The following is a 19098-nucleotide window of genomic DNA, read 5'->3' as shown; positions in this document are numbered from 1 at the left end:
CACACCTGGAGCTAGTATTAAACATTGCTTTTCATCCCCAGTGGGGAGTCCCAGAGGTAGTAATTCTCTTATAAATCTTTATGTCACCAGAACCAAGCGAAATGCAAAGCACAGAGTAGGGACACAACACATACTGAATAGGAGTGAATAGGAGTAACTGTGTATCTAGGGTAAGTAACTTGAATGAAACAGAATACCTTTCTAAGCATTCAGAAAAGTCCCACCTGCAACTAAGTTTTTATTTCAAACCATGCGTATTTGAGTATCGCTCTCCATGACAAAAGCAGAAATGTGGAACAATTAGAACTTACTAAGTGGTAAGCATCATCGACGGAGTAAGGCTGTCCAATGTGATGGTCGCTCGCCAACTAACCGGGTGAAACTTATCCACATGGACGTTAACTTAGAACCAGAGCACTTTAAAATTTCTGGGGAAGCTACTGTAAGCCTTCCCTTTGCCGGCTGGGAAAATCATGCCCACGTGAGTTAAGTGACATGTTTGACGCTTTATAATCAGTAGGAGAAGTCAGATCTCCCAATTTCCAGTGGAATACGCTTTTCACAAAAAATGAGTAAGTAAAAGCGGGGGGGGCAGGGGGGCATCAAACCATCATAAATTGAAATGCTAGCCAAAACCCGCGAAGAGAAGGAAGGTACTACCATGAATGAAATTCAAAGACACAGCATGAGGTGCCTGTAAATTCCTGGGTAGGTGACGCACTAAGGCAGACTTACTCTGTTAGATTCATCAGCATCCTCCTCATTGATGGAGCTGGAAGGGGAGGGCGTTGCCGATTTGCTCGCTGGAGGTGAAGGAGACGTGTGAGGCATACCGGCGCCTCCCAAATTTAACCCCAACTGGGCACTGAGCTGAGACTGGTTGATGGTGGTGAGCTGAGCGGGAGGCATGATCCCAGAGCGAGCAGCATCAGTCATGTGGACGATGGACCTCATGATCAAGGCGTGATCCTGACGGTACTGGGGCACTTGCGTGTGGCTCTGGTCCTAAACAGGCAACAGACAACAAGGAAGGGAGCTCTTAGTGCTCTCACATACCAACACCCCAAGAATGTCAGCAGTTCCTTAGGCAGGTGTGACCTGATCCAGGATGACAGCCCCCAGTCGTTCATCCACTAGAAGGACTCTTGCCCCAAAGCTGAAGGGTCAAAAGCACAAAGCCCAATTTATCCAGCCTCGTCTATTTCACTCTAGGACTATCACCAAATGGCTTTAAAAAATAATAATAAAAGCCTATTGGCAAAGAAGGATAAACTTCCAACTTCTGCTTCTTACTGAGGAAACGGACAAGGAAGAAAAGGTTGAAGCGGAGGTTTAGTCCTTTCTTCCAGCTTATCCGTTGGGTCTCTGTCCTTCTCACACACACACACTACTGGTACCATTCCCCCAGACCCAGGTCTGCAAGGGCAGGAGAATCCGGTCTTCACTTTATCCTTCCGGGAACGCATTTGACAAGTAGGGGGGCGGGGGTTAGGGAGGCACAGAGCCAACATCTGCTTGCTTCAGGGCACCCTTTCTATAAAACCCTCTGTGGTTAACCAGAGGGTCATTCCAATTCTGAATTACATTGTCAATGGCATCTGGAAGTCATTCAGTGCCTTTAGGACTGGATATCACTTTCTTCATCTTAAACCTGCTTTGTTTTCTTTTGCTCACTCCGCCGTGATTTAAGATACTAATGGATTTTTAAAAATATATGTAAGGAGGAAGTAAAGCTCATCAGAAGCAGCTGCTCTGAAAGTTACTGCAGTCACGTCTAAAGTAGCCTTCTGCTGTGAGCAGTCATCTCAAAGGCTTTAGAGTTAGTTGGTGCTGCTGCTTTTCTTAATTCTGAAGAATCAAAAAAAATGAAGACATGCTTTTAAACAACTTCTTTAAGACTTGTCATTTAGTCTGAGTCTGTGATTTTTACTGACACCAAATTCTCTCGACTCACAGTGACCCAGAATCTAATTTTATACAGGAGCCTCTGAATTCTTTTTTTTTTTTTAATGTTTTATTTATTTCTGAGAGAGACAGAGAGAGAGAGAGAGCAGGGGAGGGCCAGAGAGAGAGGGAGACACAGATTCAGAAGCAGGCTCCAGGCTCTGAGCTGTCAGCACAGAGCCCGACGCAAGGCTCGAACCCACAAACCGTGAGATCATGACCTGAGCTGAAGTCTGACGCTCAACGGACTGAGCCACTCAGGCGCCCCAAGAGCTTATAAATTCTTAACTGCTCCTCTTTTGAGTCTTTCTGAGAAGACTGACTTTTGCTCTTTAAAGAAACAAATGAGTTGTAAATATCCCAACTGGAGCATTTGGTTTCTTAATGTTAAATATATAAATATCACTAAATAAGAAGGCATTACTATCAATAGGAAACTAGCTGAATGAATGATGATCTAGCATCCTACAGGTATTATGAAGCTTTTTAAAATAATGAGTGAGGTTTATGTGCATTGACTTAGGACAGGGTTTCCAATCTTGGCTCTATTGACATTTTGGAGCAGATAATTCTTTGTTGTAAGGCTGTCCTTTGCATTATAGGACGTTTATAGCAACACCAGCCTCTGCTAGATTCCAGAAGCAACTTCTCATTCTCCCCTCCAGTCATGACCAGCAAAAATATCTCCAGACATTGTCTCTTGAGGGACAAAATTTCTCCTACCTGAGAACCACTGGCCTAGAGGGATATCCAAGATACAGAAATTGAAAAAGCAAGTTGTAAAATAATTACAGAGTATAGTCCCCCTCCCCTTTTTAAAGTATCATCTAAACTTTTAACGATGGTTGCATTATAAGAGAAAGAACTGGAAGGGGAAGAGAAGAGCATCTTAAACGTTTCTATCTATAAAACCACAAAACAAAATGAATGAAAAAAAACAGAACAAACATACTAGTGAGGAAAAGCTAAAAAGGTCTGAGTGGTTTAAACAGTGGTTTAAACAGTGGGCCAAGTGCTAGGATTTTATCTTAAATGTAGAATCATCCCATTTCTTAATAATTCCTGAGTTCCTGAACTGCTGTGGAATCCTGGACAAATGTGTCACATTTACCAGAACAATCTCACACCTCTTGGTCTCGCTGACAATATTCTAAAATATTACATTCTATCTACTGGCAGGTGTCCCTCTGCAGACCTGTATCACAAAAGTGGATTTTACAGTATCAGTGTGTCCTAATTCTTTTCTTTGGATTAGCATTCCACCACTCACTTAGCCATTCCTCCTAAAAAATTCAAGCCGCCTACCTGCTCTTCCATGCTCTTCTAAGGTTCCGCCATTGCTTGTTTATGTCGCTTCTACCCACCAACTACTGACGATTGGGTTATCTTATTCTTTTTTTTTTTTTTAATGTTTCTTTCTTTATTTTTAGAGACAGAGAGTGTGCGCAGGGTAGAGGCAGAGAGAAGGAGAGAGAGAAGCCCAAGCAGGCTCCCTACTGTTAGCAAAGAGCCCAACTTAGATCTTGATCACGACCTGAGCAGAAATCAAGAGTTGGACGCTTAACCAACTGAGCCACCCAGGCGCCCAAGCGATCTTATTCTTAATTCCACTCTCCATATGTGTCCTTCAGAAAGCATTTTAAAAGTCCTTTCAGACTTATTTAAATCTAGATGTTTTAAGTATTTACAAGGAACTTCCAGATTACATTTGAATTAAGTATCTTAATACTGACTGTAAAATAACAAATTAGCTAACTGGCATGACCATGAAATATGATGCTCTCTAATTTACGCAACTTTCTCATGAACAGAGAAGTTGCTTTGCTCCAATGCCTATGAAATTCAGCACATACAGATATTGATTGACTTATCCCACATCCACGGCATTTCAACTGGATCTCCTGGTCAAACAGAAGGCCAAGAAGTTAAGTTTTCTTGGCTTCGTCGGCTCTTTCTAAATTTTACCTGCAGTGTCACAGAGCAAGCTGGATGGGAAAACGGTGACAGAAAGAAATGAATGGGGTGGGGCCCCAGGCTCGCTACTAGCCATCACCCCCCTTTTAATGAAAGCATTATATATTCATTTATTTTATAAATTGAGAGTGCTCATAACATTTCACTTGAGAGAGAAAGAGAGAGAACAGGGGTTTTCTGCAATGGGGACAGAGAGAAGACTACTCCTGAAACACACTGGTGGTAGGGACCAAGCCTTGCCAAAACTTAGAGCCATCCACACAGCCTTCAGATCCCCAAACATGTAGGTGCCTGCCATCTTTCTTATCTCCCACAGCACAATGCACCAAGGGCCTCTAAAACATTTTCAAGTAACCCCCAAACCACATAACTGATGCATCAAAATGTGCTAGCATTTGCCATGGTCCACAATTATGCCGTAACAAATTCCTATGTATGAGGACTATGGAACAAGAAGATTAGTGGGGAAAGTGTCTCTAGAAATTCAAGTTCCTTGAGGGCCACCAATTATTACCAACTGCCTTGGAGAACTTGTTGATTCTTAACAGCTCCCATCATTTTCCTTAAAAAAAAAAAAAAAAAAAAAAAGGTACCCTTTGAAAGATACTTCCTTTGATCTTAGGATTCCCACTTAAAAAAAGAAAGATGTCAGCTCACTCTGAAGGTATTTATTAAGCACCTGCTATGTGCCAGGCCAGAGAAAACAATATACCAATGCTCAGATCCTTAAAAATTAGAAAACTAGCATGCGATTCTTTTAAGCATTACCCAAATTAAACAAGATTTAGAATGGATTAATAAATGTACTCTGACAAAGTGTAGGCAAGAATAATTCATATATACTCCTCAAAAATAGCTTGCTATTTCTCCTGGTAGTCACGACACAAAAAGGAAATGTATAACCACAGATACAGCCCTAAGAAATTTAATGCTTTTTTGAAAATCATTACCTCTCACTTACTAAAATTAGTCTCTTTAAATTTTTAAAAAATATTTTAATTTACTTTGAGAGTGAGAGAGAGGGGGAGCAAGAGAGAGGCAGAGGGACGGAGAGAGAATCCCAAGCAGACTCCACACTGTCAGTGCAGAGCTCAAGGTGGGGCTTGAATTCATGGACTGTGAGATCATGACCTGAGCCTAAATCAAGAGTCTAACGCCTAACCGACTGAGCTGCCCAGGTACCTCTAAAACTAAGTCTTAAAAGTCTTACCAATGATCACTGAAAGCCAAGAAACTAATAGGTTATTAGAGATTGCCACGATTATATACGAGCTGAAGGCTCGTAGCTTTCACAATTACACTTTATACCCAGGATTCACTTGTATCATTTCCTAAAACAGTTCATCTTTTGGGAAAAACTCATTCTCTCTTCCTGGTCTCACTCTGTCCTCTGATGTTATGAGATAAGAGTTTCCCAACCTCAGCAGGACTGCCAGACACTGTGGTCTGGATAATTCTTTGTCGGGGGAGGGGGCCCCAGTGTATTGTAGACGGCTTAGAAATAAATCTCTGGCTCCTGCACACTAGATATCAGGAGCCTCCACTCCCCAGTCGGGCTGTGACAGCCAAAATGTCTCGAGACACTGGTGAATGTCCCCTGGTGGGCAAAACCCCCCTCACTGGAGAACTACTTCATTAGACAAATATAATGGGAACCATCTTCCTGGTTATGGAGGGAGTGTCCGCAGCCTATGTCTTGCCTGTAAGAATAGAAAACGTTTGCATAAACAAGACAGAAATCGTGATAAATACTGTGAGGAAAATAAATAGGCTAAAGAAAATAAGTTGTCACAAGAATAAGGTCTGCGTTTGATTGGGTCGGTAATGAAAGGCCTCTTGGTGAGGTCATGTGAGCGGATACTTGGAGCCTGAGGAGGGGCGAGCCAGGAAAGGAGGGGGAGGGAATCATGTTCCAGGCAGAGGGAACAGCATGTGCGATGTCTGGGGTGGGAGAGAGCTTCCCCCGCTTGAGAAATGGAAAGGACGCCAGTGCAGATGGGAGCAGCGTAGACAGGATGAAGATGACATTCGGTGGACTGGGGAGGTGGGAAGGAGCCAGATGGTGCGGGGAGGAGAGGTAATCAGGGAAGGCTTCCTGAGGAGGTGACCCACCAGGGCTGAGGTGTAATGGGAGAAGAGAAGCTTCTAAGCTAGAAAAGAGGGAAGAGCACCCAAGGCAGAGCAGAACGTGTGCAAAGGCCTGGCGCCGGAGGAAGGAAAGGAGAGGCCGGTGTTACCAGGCCAGGAAAAGCAAGATTGGCATTGAAGCTGGAGAGGCAAGGAAGGGCCACAACGTGACAAGTCCCATAGTCTATGCTAGGAAGTTGGGATTTTATTCGCAGTGTAGAAGGATGTCGTGATAAATTTAAACGCATTGTATCTTTCTGGGGGGATTATTTATTCCAACAGACGGTAACTGATCGCACCTCATGGGCAACCCATCGAAACTGGTGGGGGGCAATTTGACTGTAATATAAACAACATAAATAGAAATATATATCCTCACACTTTAACCTACGTTTGGAAGCGTACCCGATTCTTTCTGAATGGGCAGGCCAAGGACGTCACAAAATAATAGGAGGCGCACTGTCTTCTATTTGCCCGGAAGTACAATTCAACAAAGGCTTCGTGGCCTGCGTAGGCCTTGGTACCCAGAGTGCTCAGCGAAGACTCGCTCCTCCCTCCACCTGATAAAAGAGCCTCTTGTTTTTTTTTTTTTTTTTTTTTTTTTTTTTTTTTATACAGGAAACAAAGGAATGGAGATTTCTGGTAGGGGTCCCCAAATTTCTTAAATTGCCTGAACTCCAGTCTATTGCTGAACATTAACCGTTTGAGTGACCCGTTATAGTCTGAATAATATAGGTTCAAAAGGAAACTCTGGATTCCCTAGCGTAAATTAAAAACTGGGGACACCCGGATCAATGGACTGCCAACTAAATAGCAAGAAAAGCAAACCTCACCTTTACAGTCAAAGTATGGGGCATGCCTAAGGCTGAGCCTTGCTTTTCTCTCGCTTAGAAACGATAAAAGAGGTGTGAAAGACTTATAAGCCCCAAACCAAGACTTAATCAAGATTGAAGGAGCTTGGCAAAGTGAAAAATGCCCTATCACGATGGGATATTACCCCTGTCATACTTCATGTAAAGATATGTGGGGATTCTGGGTGGGGGTGGAGGTGGGAACAGGCAGTTTGCTCAGACTTGCTCAGCCAACAAAACTCTCCCCGCTCTACATATTAAAATCTGTCTTGACTCATTCTATCAGGCCTGTAGCAAGGGTCCGACCGGACCCTCTATGGCATCTTCTTGGTGCATCAATAGGGACTCTTCTTCCTCCCATGCCTGGTATTTATTATCTTATCTCTGTGCTGCTCACTCAACAGTACATGCCTACACATCCTCTAGCATTGGGTTTGGGGGTCTTGTGCAAATGCAAGATCGATGCTTTCAAACTGATACCTTGTTTTAAAAATCACATGTTATTACTCTGTTTTATTTCTTTTTACGCATGCCAGTGGTGCTGATTTCTGTCTGGATTGATTTTTTTTTTTAAATAGTTTATTGTCCAGTTGGTTTCCATCATAAAGGGCTTCCAAACATCTGATAAGCACCTTCCATGCAAATAAATACTCTCTGTAATGATCCAATGTCAAGTTTTCATAATAGAGGATAGCATCTAATTAGGGAGCAAATAACCCAAATATATTAGTGAGTGTGACTAAATGCATTTTCACCGTGGTGGGTTTTTTTAAGTCAGTATTTCTTGAGAAATGGAGCAATTAAACAATTATCAGTAATAAAAATTGCTTCGTAGGGGTGCCTGGGTGGCTCAGTCGGTTGAGCGATCAACTTCGGCTCACATCATGATCTCATGGTTCATGGGTTCAAGCCCGCGCTGGGCTCTGTGCTGACAGCTCAGAGCCTGAAGCCTGCTTCGGATTAGATTCTGTGTCTCCCTCTCTCTCTGCCTCCTACCCGCTCATGCTCTGTCTCTCTCTCTCAAAAATACATAAACATTAAAAAAAAATTTTTTTAAAGAGATTTGCTAAAAAATTGCTTCGTATTATTAAAGATCAGAGAACTACAAATATGAAATTCAGGTCCGGTAATTTTATGCTCAATTACGTAAGTTACGTCCTTTGTGATGTTAAAACTTTGTTTCTAAGTGAACAGAGAGCAATTGCCACGCAGAGCTCGTGTATTCCTAACCCCAGCAAACCCTGAAACAAACACAGGTATGACAAATGCATACCAATGCTAATTACAGACCTTCACACCACAAACTTGAACTTCGCCAAAATAGATAATTTTTCCTTAATAGCTACTCTCAGGGTTATAATCAAACATACCTACCCATGAATGTTTTGTGAAAAACAGCCTTCCCAAGAGCTAATGAATGGTTTCTTAGCAAAACAAAATTTCCAAGAGTTTACCATAAAACACTTAATGGTATTTCAGCGATACACCCTGCGACTCCTTTGTTTTACCAAGGAGTCGGCTCCCTGCTTATTTTATTCAGGTCTACATGAAAAGTTTAAAGAGGAATTCCTTGTTTACGGCTGTTTATGACTTCAAACTCCCTCTCTTCCACTTTTTATTTAGTGGTCAAGGTACGCCCTTAAGAGCGAATATTCTTTCACTGTTCTCTCATTCACGCATATAGCCAACAAATAACAGATTTATTGAGAACCTAGTATATTCCAGCCCAGACCCTGTCCCGGGTCCGAGCCTGACAGCAGCCCACATTGCACACACAAGAGGGGACAGGATGTGAACGAGCAAATGAGGCTATTTCAAAGGGCGACAGGTGTCACAAGTCAAAGGACGGCAGCAAGACTAAAACTCATCCCTCTGAAAGAAACGTTTGAGCCATCAAGCCAGTTTTATTCGGGAATCTGAGGGATGGAAAGTGGTGTCTTTACTGTCGCCGACCCACTGGCAGGTACTGGCAATACCGCAGGATAGTAGGTGGCCATAGATTAGATCTGCGAAACCCCAGATGCGGGGAAATAAATGACAGTATAACTTTCTAACACCACGTTTCCTTGAATGTTATAAATCAAACAAGTGGTCATGTGTCATATTTCACACAAGCTAAGCGGGTTTGGCGGGAAAGTTTGGGACATGACCCTCTTTCAACAGATGAGCCTAAAGTTAACTAGACCTTAAAGACGGCACTCGCATGTTCAGGGTCGGTAAGTACAGGCCAAGAAGAAAGAGTATTTATTTTAAGCTGTGTATGGTACAAGGCTATTTGCTCGACAGAGAAAGGCAGCCCATGAAACCGTGTGCGCTCTGTGCATTTTTGGCAGACAACTGTCAAGGTGCAGTAACAGCTAAATTAAAAGTGACTTTGGGGGCGCCTGCGTGGCCTATTCGGTTAAGCACTGACTTCAGCTCAGCTCATGATCTCACAGTTCGTGGGTTCGAGCCCCGCATCGGGCTCTCTGCTGACAGCTGGTGGCTAAAGCCTGCTTCGGATTCTGCGTCTCCCTCTCTCTCCACCCTTTCCCGGCTTGTGCTCTCTCTCTCTCCCTCTCCCCCTCTCTCAAAAATAATTAAAAACATTAAAAAATTTTTTAAAGTGACTTTGGGCAATAAACATCTGTAAAACAGTCATCAGACTCTGGTTCTCATATTACATGGAAGAGACACTGGTGGTCAAGAAAACAACTTTATAAACAGTGTCATCAATCTCTAACGGTTAAGAACAACGTAGGGCACTCAGTGGGTCTCAGCAACTGTCTGTTAGAGGTTCACACCGTTTCAGTTTTACAATCTGGACTTAAATAGTTCCACTCAAAGTGAGTGTTTGGCGTAGGTAAGTTGTGCCTCTTCTAAGTTAACTTAGAATAAGAATCCTTTTGGACCATCGCTTGACCAAAAATAAATTTAAATGAAGTCATCATTCAATGTGTATGAGACTGTAGGTCCCTCCAGCGACTGCAAGGCCATCCTGTGGACTACAGCTCTGTGACTCTATTGACAATGGCAATGAACATGTTCATAACAATAATAAGGGCTTGTTTTAATAGAACGTTCCACGCATTAAACACATTAATGACCCATGAAATAACTGTTTTATCTGTAACACATTAGGCAACGTTGCTAAAACAATGCATTAATTGAAAGTCTGCTATTTCTCGAAATGTAAGGTTTTTTAAAGTATACAAATGGCATGAACGTCATTTCGTAAAAACAAAAATAATTCAACTTCGAAATGAGAGCCACAACGAACGATGGCGTGCAGAAGCAAAACTTTGCAAATAAGCTTGGTAATTTCGGATGTGTTGTTTTTTGATACATTCCCATTTCTCTGGTCAAAAATGAGATCTGTCTAGAGTGTGACCTCAGAGTCTTATGAATATTTTAAAAGCTTTAATTTTCTCCTCGGCATGCGTTTCTTCCGTAGGGCTTTCCTCTCTTTCTTTTTCCTTACCAGGTATGGAGACTGTCATGCTCAAATATACCTCCCTTTCTTCTATCCTTTTTAGTTCCATCACACTATGTTCGATACTACCAGAGCAAGCAGAGTAGCATTTTCTATAAATAGGTAGTATCACAATTAAATCCAAAGCAGTATCAAACAGAAAATGTCAGTCCTCTAAACATGAAATATAATGTATGAAGAAAAAGTATGTGAATTATCAGTGTGTTTTATAAATTCTCTTTTGGGGGGCATACAAACTATCAGACTAGAGACAATTATTTTACTGTCTGTTTCTTGGATATCAAAGAGAATTTTGAAATTCATCAAAGCTAACCTTCTGTTATGTACAACAGGCTAAGCTGAAAAGAATGTTAACAAGTTCAATTTTCATTCAATCAGCACTACTGCTCTCTGAAATGTTTCATTGCAGGAAAGAAATAAAAATAATCTATATGGTAATTATGAGGATGAATCCCCCAGTAACTTTCAGCTACATGAAAGGTCAGTTCTATTCAAGATATTTTATCAGTCCCTTGCACATACTCCTGTCCTGTCATTTTAAATCTGAACAGCATTTTATTTTCCCATTTACAGCTACCTGCAGAATTAAGTACTTAAGCCAAATAAGAAAAAAAAAAAAAAAGAAGAAGAAATGTTGAACGCTGGCAAAGGCTATAATAGCACAGAGATAAATCGTTCAGCTGCTCTCTCTCAAGCCTCTGGGGCTGCAGATTTTTCTTCTCCTAGTGCACTGTGGGTATTCAAAACTTGTTCAACATGATTTCATTTCATTTCAGGCACTGCCTGAGAAAACTAAATTACAGAATCAATCATACAGAAGGTCAGAGTGAGACTTCATTACAAGTATTGCATGCTTGCATGAATATCTTTCATTTATGACTGACCCAATATGTCACAATAGCTGTCGAGTAAAAATAATCCACTTTCTGAAATTGATGTACTACTGATGTCAATGCTACTCAGCAGGCTGGGCAGATTATAGAGAGGTGTTAAAAAAAAAAAAAAATACCAACCCTTTGGAGCGCAGGTTGTAGATTTTTTTGAATCGCAATCTTTTGTAGATTAAAATAATTTCCAGATGATCATCTGAACTGACAATAACGCTTAGAGGTAAAGATTTTTTAACCGAAATAATGCTGTCGGTTTTGACTTGCCGACCACATCCTGTTGGAAAATAGACGCATCCGCCACAAGCAAATCAAGGTTGTGCTTTGAACTCACAAATGCGTCGACGTTCAATTTTTCAACTATTTGCTTCCTACTATGAGGGCATTATTTGCATATTTGGAAATGTGAATGCTAATCATCGGACTCCTTTTAATCCCTCCTTTTTGTTCCTGCTTTCTGTTTTTTGAGTATAATGGCATAAATTTAAGGAAGATAAACACATCGTGCTTGTTGCCAACAAAAATGCGGCTAATCAGTAACGTGACAAAACTGTCAGTCTTTTCTAAAGGAAAAGCAATGAAGCTCTGAAGAAAAGCTGGTTCGATACAACATAAACAAGCTGGCTTTTCTTCTTCTATGAGTCTTAATTCACCACAGCAAACCTTAGCAGACAGCCATATTCATTTGGATAATAAAACTTTCTTACTTGCATAAGGTGTGGAAGAACCGACGCACGCTGAAAAGCCGAATGCGTGATGCAGAAACTATTATTTATTATTTTGCTGGTGACCTTCCAAAGGGAAATCTCTGAGGAGCTGCTGTGGAGTATTATGATGTAGACAGCCAACTCGGTACCCGGAGGGAGATATAGAAGAACCTTGACATCGCCTATTTTTAACCATGCCTCTGGCGATTCTGAATTCAAGTTTATAGGTGAACATGTCAGGTAGTACATAGAACAAAGGCAACGACACATTGTATTCATCATAATTCTGTCCAAGTACATTTTATTTTTTCCAACATTTGTGATTTAAGATCCCATGACATTTCTTCAAGGTGAAATTCTACTAGAATTTTCAACAAGATTAGTGTGTTTCGAGCCAAAATAAATATCACTCAGGTTCAGCAAAACTTCAGAAAGGCACCAGTAAATGTGATGAGGTCCATGTAAATACCATGACAACAGCCTGCACTTAGCTAAAGTACTTATACTTTTAAAAATCAATGAAATAATTCAACTGCTTTAGTGATTAGCAATACATTACAAAAGAAGCATTAAAAATTGAGTCCTCTCTCCCAAGGCCAGTCCGTGAAAGCATTGTTCTTTAAGTGTATGTGAATATCATAATTATTTTATGATCCCATCTTTAGTTCTTTCCAATATAGTAAATTCAATTGACCATGAAATGAAATTTCATAGTCAAAATGCCTCCTTTACACTTTTTTATAGCAGCAATAACAGTTTTATAGCTTTAAGGCAAGGTAATTCATCAGATGTTTAATTTAAAGGCAGATTCTTATATTATTAATAAATATTTACCAATTTAATAAAATACACATTTTAGCATGCATTATATGGCCTTTTAACTATTTTTGCAACTTAAATCGGCCTCGCTGAGCGTCTGTGAATAATGGTGAGCCCTGCTAAACTCCCTTGGTGACTAAACACCCTTTTTATTTTTATGGCTTTCCAGAAACAGCACGGCAAGCCTGGCTGTAGAGGAACAGAGGACAGAACCCTCCATTTCCAGTGTCAAAGGGACAAAAAAAAAAAAAAAATGTAAGGAAGTCCACAGGAAACAATTATTTGTGATGGCGAGGCACATTTATGAATACTTAATGACCACTTCCCGACTGTCCCCTGCATTCTTTTCTGACAAAAAAGGAAACCTAAACACCCCGATGTTCAGCTCCAACACAAGAGATCACAAGCAAAAGAAAATGATGCCACGTCAATCCTATTTGGGAAAGTAATCTTATATTTCAGAGAGCACGCTGAATCTTTACACCGCTAATCCAGTACATACTGTTGCTATCTGGGGAATTCACAATGAAACCAAAAAACATCACTGGCATGGTCCTAATGTGCAGAGAAATATGTAAACAAGCAGTAGGATTTGCTTTTTGTTATACCAACACATCTGTTTCATTTTATCAGGGCTAAAAAAAAAAAAAGTCCTCTAAACTATTAATCTTGTTTTAAAATGTCTGCTTAGTACCTCACCTAGATCAACACAAACGTATTATAAACTATGATGGGAAGACAAAAACAAAAATGAAAACAAAAACAAAAAAAAACAAAAAAACCCAACAATCCCAGCAGAATAGTTTAAAATACTTAAGCAGATTTACTCCGGTGATTGCTGACGATAATTGCACACTAAGAAAAATGGAATCGAAATGATTACATTAGTGATCTTGCCTCTCTGGAGTGCTTTCTTCCATGTTTATGACAATAAATAACACAATTAGGTATATTTCACACACTAACCCACTCTCTATTTTCCTCTGCTGGGTATAAGCAATTATTCGCCTTCCCTTTCTCTGTATCACAGTCTGAGATTTCATTTGACATAGGGGCAGAACATGTACCATCATAAACATCATGTCATAATCCAACAAAGGCATAGAAGGGCCTCCGTTTCTAAAATCTCTCCTGGGCAAACTTTTAACTCAAGGACATCTCTGTGGTCAACCACAGCCACGGGGAGATCGGCTAATTCCAAACCAATGAATCAGACTCATTGAAAACCGTTTCAAATCAAGAAGGCTCTTGCTGGGTCTCCTCCTCCTTTAGGTGATCATCAACCAACCCATAACTCTCTGGTCCCTGCACTAAAATGGCATTAGGAAGAACAAACCTCACGTCCATCAGTAGATGGGCAGAAGAAGCACGTTTCAGAACATAGACTCTCGGTCTTTACCGTGAGAAGTGCAAACGACTGAAACAAAAAACACTTTCAAGCAATAAATGTAGTGCCTACCATGTGCAACCCGCTGCTATGAAGCACGCCATCTTGTTCCGTGAGATTTCTTGAGATGGTGATGGAAGGAAGATCCAGGCTTTGAGGGGGAAACTGGGGGGTGAATTCAGTTCCCTGGGAAGGCAACGGATCGCTGAGGCCTTGAAAGGGCAGAAGAACATCGGGCATGCCCAGGGCAGGGTCGGACTCCGGAGGAGGCGTGATAGGCGGGATTTCAAACTCCTCATCCCCGAGGCTTGGCGTATGGAACGTCTGCTAAAAGGAAACAAAACAGAGACGTCTTCACGTTCTGTTCCAGTCTCTTATTTCTCTCGGAGGGGAAAAAGGAAGGTTTTGCGTGAAAACACTGCATAGCTAGGCCAAACATTTATTTCTCAAATGAAAACATCTTAAACACAGATTTCCATATATAAAGTTTTGCTGATCATTCTGATTAAAGATTTAAGTCTCATTATCATATGGTTTTAATGGAGTATCAGTATTAACAGTTTTTTAATGCGTACTTAATTAGCAACATCTGTCTTCGTTCTTACTTGGCGCACCAGCGACATTAGATTTGGCTATATAACAAATTGCCACTTTATTGATATGTTAGCGAAGCGGCTCAAACCGCTTACATTATCCACGTGCTGCATAAAGTGCTGACGATTTTGTGGTGCGCACACACAACATTAATCCAGGAGTGAACAGTACACATGTTTACTTTCTGCCGCAACATATCAAACGCCTAATATTTTGCCGTTTTACTTTCCTTACTGGTATATTCCCAGGCGCAGAGAACGCTTCTATGGAAATTGTTAAGGTTCCTAATGTAAAATTTTATATAAGGCTTATCAGAGCATATATTAAAAGGTCCTGGTGCTTTTATCTAAACTGTAAGGAGAGGGATTCTCTTTTACGATGACTTTAATACGTTTTTATCGGAACATTTCTAGGGGTCTTCAACTTCGAAAGATGATCTACAGAATGAGCACAGAGATACACTGATATACACGTAGGAACGCTATTGCTGTTGCTCACTTACTTAAGCAAGTGCTATTTCTCAAGACCTAAGTAAATAATGCACTACTTTTGTCAGAGCGACTTAGATCCTTAAAGACAGTGTTTTAAAATGAGGCCTTTTGATGTAAATTAGGGCTGCCATTGTCTACCAAACTAACCACCTTTCTTAAAATAGAACTCAGATTTCATGGGGGTGGCGCGGTCAAGGTCTAGGATACTCTTTTTGGTAGGGTGAAGGAGTTAGATATTCTTTTTTCTAGCTCAGAGGATCAAAGTTCTAGTTCATTATTCGTAGTATTTTTTTGAAGAATTAACTGGTGCAAGATCGTTTGAATCTGCTGTAATTGGTTAAGAGAACTAATTAAGAATGGAAAACCATCATTCTTCAAACTATCGATGATGATATAGAACATAATAATCACTTCAGAAAAAATAAAAAAAGAAACTGAAGGAAAAAAAAAGGAAAAAAAAATCTGTGCAAATAGAACCTGTCCATTGTTAACGGCATCTCGCCAGAAATAAAGAGGTCACATGTTATGGGAATCTATGGCGGACAAGGTGAACATCTTGAAGTTCTTGGCAGACTCAATATATGCAAAAACATTATAGTATAAAAACATATCTGAAACCTAGAATGAAGCATTAGGTTCTCTGACGTATTGATTCTAATACCGACGCCCCAAAGACGTCAATTTCTTACCGTGGTACCCCAAGCGCTCAAACACAAAGGGACGGGTTGGCCACAAACGTGGTTGGCTAATGAATGTAACCCTATGGCTGCATTTGCCGTTATTTTGGCACTAATGTGGTCTAGTAACAGATGCAACTGTAATTTGTGACTCATTTGCTACCCCATTACTGCTTAATGAAATCTAACATATCACATTAACAATACGGATAAACACTCATTCTTGATATGTGGCATTTGGCTGTTTTCATTACCACTGTAATTAACACTTGAAATATTATTTCAATAAATATTTAAAGTACTTTAAAAATGGTCAGGGTAATCAGGACACAGACAGAAAACATAAAGCAAATGTGTGAATTTCCAACTCCGAATCTTCCAGTCCCTGTGGCGTTATCTACGGGGCAATATCTATGGGAAGGGAATTGGTTTCAGGCACGATTTCGACTTCACAGCATTCAAACCTAAAGTCTTCCTGAAGTAGTTTGCACTCATTAAAATGTTAAAAAACCAAATAAATTTACTTTTAACGCAATGACTGGGAAATTAGGCACACGCTGTAATGTGGTGCATTAACATTTACTTGGGCTTTATTTTTGTGTTCGAAAAAAGACATACAGTGAAATCACTGCGAAAGATTAGCTCTTAAACTCTAATGTAAAGCATGTCTTATGCTAGGCGGTCAAAATTAAGGGGGCTTTCACTTTTATATTTTGTTCAGGAACATTGTCTTATGAATAATGTGTCCCTACGGTATAATTTTTTCAAAAACAAATTCGGGGCACCTGGGTGGCTCAGTCGGTTAAGCATCTGACTTCAGCTCAGGGCATGATCTCACAGTATGTGGGTTCGGGCCCTGCATTGGGCTCTATGCTGACAGCCAGCTCAGAGCCTAGAGCCTGTCTTCGGATTCTATATTTCCCTCTCTCTCTGACCCTCCCCTGCTCACGCTGTCTCTCCTCTCTCTCAAAAATAAATAAAACATCTTTTAAAAAGTCAAAAACAAATTCCATTTTAAGTTAGAATTGAGTATATTGCTGGAGCATAACCTAATAAAATGACATTATAATAAATCACCAAGAAAATGCAATAAACTCCTTTTAAAAGAGAGATCATTATATATCTGTATGTATATGTATGTGTGTGTATATGTGCACATATATAGTTAAGCATTCCTTAGAGAAAAGAGTAACCCCAAACCCTGGATAAATCTGAGATTATAAAAATAACCACGCGCCGCACCAGTACCAACAAAAAAGACACTGGCTTTTGTGACTCTGCCGTCTGACTGATATCAGGTTAATCGTTTAGAGCCTCCGATGATTACTTTTTACAGATACTGACTTTTCAGTGTTTACCTTGAACATGGTAAAATAGCATGTACATGGTTAAATACCATCTGTACTGAAATGTTCAAAACATTTGTTCCTTTTGATAAAAATGCAAATCTGGAGAACTGTTGTATCAACATATAACAGCCAGCGTCTGACACGGTGAATTATCACAGCTGGAATTAAATTGTCTCCAAACAGCTGCTGGCAGTAGAGCTTTCATCAATGTTTGATTCAAATGTAGGGAAAAAATCCTACAGAATGACGCATCATGTTGTCCTTACAGATGGGGGTCTGTGTTCATTATCACAGACAACACGGCAGCGAGCGCCAGACAATATCCCTGGTGTAGGCGGTCTTTCTGGTTAGAGAGACGATGACCATTGCGGAGATGATTAATCTATGAATATCCTTGATTCTCGCTTCTCTGTTTTTCCTAATAATTTTGCCAACCGCATTTCTTTCATGCCACTTGCCTCCCTGTTCCAAGATCATTTACAAAGCCATGACGGTTTCCATCCTCTGGGGCCGAGCGAGTCCGGTTGCCTATATGTGAATGTATTTGGAAAATGAAGACTTTTTATTATGGGGACCGCAATAGGAAATGTTCCACTTGGACCAATTTCACCTGTTTGTTCTTGTTCTAGAATCTTAAGTCTCCCAGTTTGCCATGTGTGAGGAAACCATTTTCTTGATCTAATCAAGGGCAAGGTTTTTCTGGGAGGGCGGCCAATGAGCTCGGGCAGCAGCCCTAAGTCAGTGAGGAGGGAATGCAGTAAAACAGCAACAAGAAGATGTTTTGTTTTGTTTTTTTCTTTTCCATTTGTACCAGAAAACTGTAGACAAACCCAGAGCCATCCTCCAGTTTGCCCTGCTATGACCAAGCCCTGGAGCATGCCCTTTCATTCATTCAGTCTCTACATATTTACTGAACACCTACTATGTGCCAGGTACTGTAAAAGTCTATGGGGATCTAACAAGGAAACAAAACACTCACTTCACATCACTTCCACTGAAGACCAAAGAAACCATAATACTCTTCTCCCTCATCATTCCCCAAACCATGGCAACTTAATGAAATTATCCCCGGAGCTTTGCGGAGTGGAAATACTTTCTATTAAAAGTCCCTTCCACCCCCTAGTTTCCAAAATAACCACTTAGTTGCTTCGATGCCAATTTGGATAGATAGATTTTATGTGCTGTCTTACACATTAGTTTTGTTGGCATATACATTTCTTTTCATCGAGAGATGCGTGTGAATTACTAACGTTCGTAACAGCCTCCGGATAAGTGACAGACTTGTCAGGTCATTTTCTTTTCCAAAAGGTTTTTCTCCTCCGAAGTCGTTACCTTGCGCCACGTAAGAGAGATAAATTCGATACTTTGCTTTTTCCCTTCCAGCCTTTTAAATGATCTAAATAACACACGAAACATGAACAGACACATGAAGACAGATGCCTACCTCACTGGCTGCAAAGAAAGCACTGTTGGCCTCAGCCATGGTCATGTAGTTATTGTTCCCAAACTGAAAGAAAAGAGATTGTTTTACGTTAATATGCAGACAGACCAAGAATCCCGGCTGGTTTGCTGAAAACTCGGATGGGATTTGTACGGAATGCTGGGGTCATGAATTAAAAGGGTAGTTTCACTCGGACCGAATGTGAACTGTGACGGGTTTTGTGCGACATGGAGTCGGCTGCTTCCCTCGGAAAATAAAGCACAGAGCCGAGCTAACTTGATAATTCTGGAAAACGGGGTTGTTTCTCATCAAGACGAACAGCGAAGGGAGGCAACTGCGGACCTTTGCTCCCCACCGCCCCCCACCCCCCCCGGTCCC

General features: G+C 40.8%; 1 protein-coding gene across 1 annotated transcript in view; it reads right to left on the bottom strand.

Moving 5' to 3' along the window:
* TOX3 (TOX high mobility group box family member 3) overlaps positions 1-18783 on the bottom strand; it is a 28814-nt gene extending 10031 nt beyond the window's left edge. The window contains exons 1-3 of the mRNA XM_077751378.1: positions 18724-18783; positions 14241-14492; positions 736-1005 (exon numbers count right to left, since the gene is read on the bottom strand). Coding sequence (XP_077607504.1) covers positions 736-1005; positions 14241-14492; positions 18724-18768 — 567 coding nt within the window. The 5' untranslated portion in view covers positions 18769-18783. The remainder of the gene's footprint in view (positions 1-735; positions 1006-14240; positions 14493-18723) is intronic.
* Between the last annotated feature and the right edge of the window lie 315 nt (positions 18784-19098).

Source organism: Crocuta crocuta, unplaced genomic scaffold, assembly GCF_008692635.1.
Source record: "Crocuta crocuta isolate KB4526 unplaced genomic scaffold, BGI_CrCroc_1.0 scaffold124, whole genome shotgun sequence".
Taxonomy (NCBI): domain Eukaryota; kingdom Metazoa; phylum Chordata; class Mammalia; order Carnivora; family Hyaenidae; genus Crocuta; species Crocuta crocuta.
The sequence above is the reverse complement of the archived record's forward strand: the minus strand, read 5'-3'. Positions and strand labels throughout refer to the sequence as shown.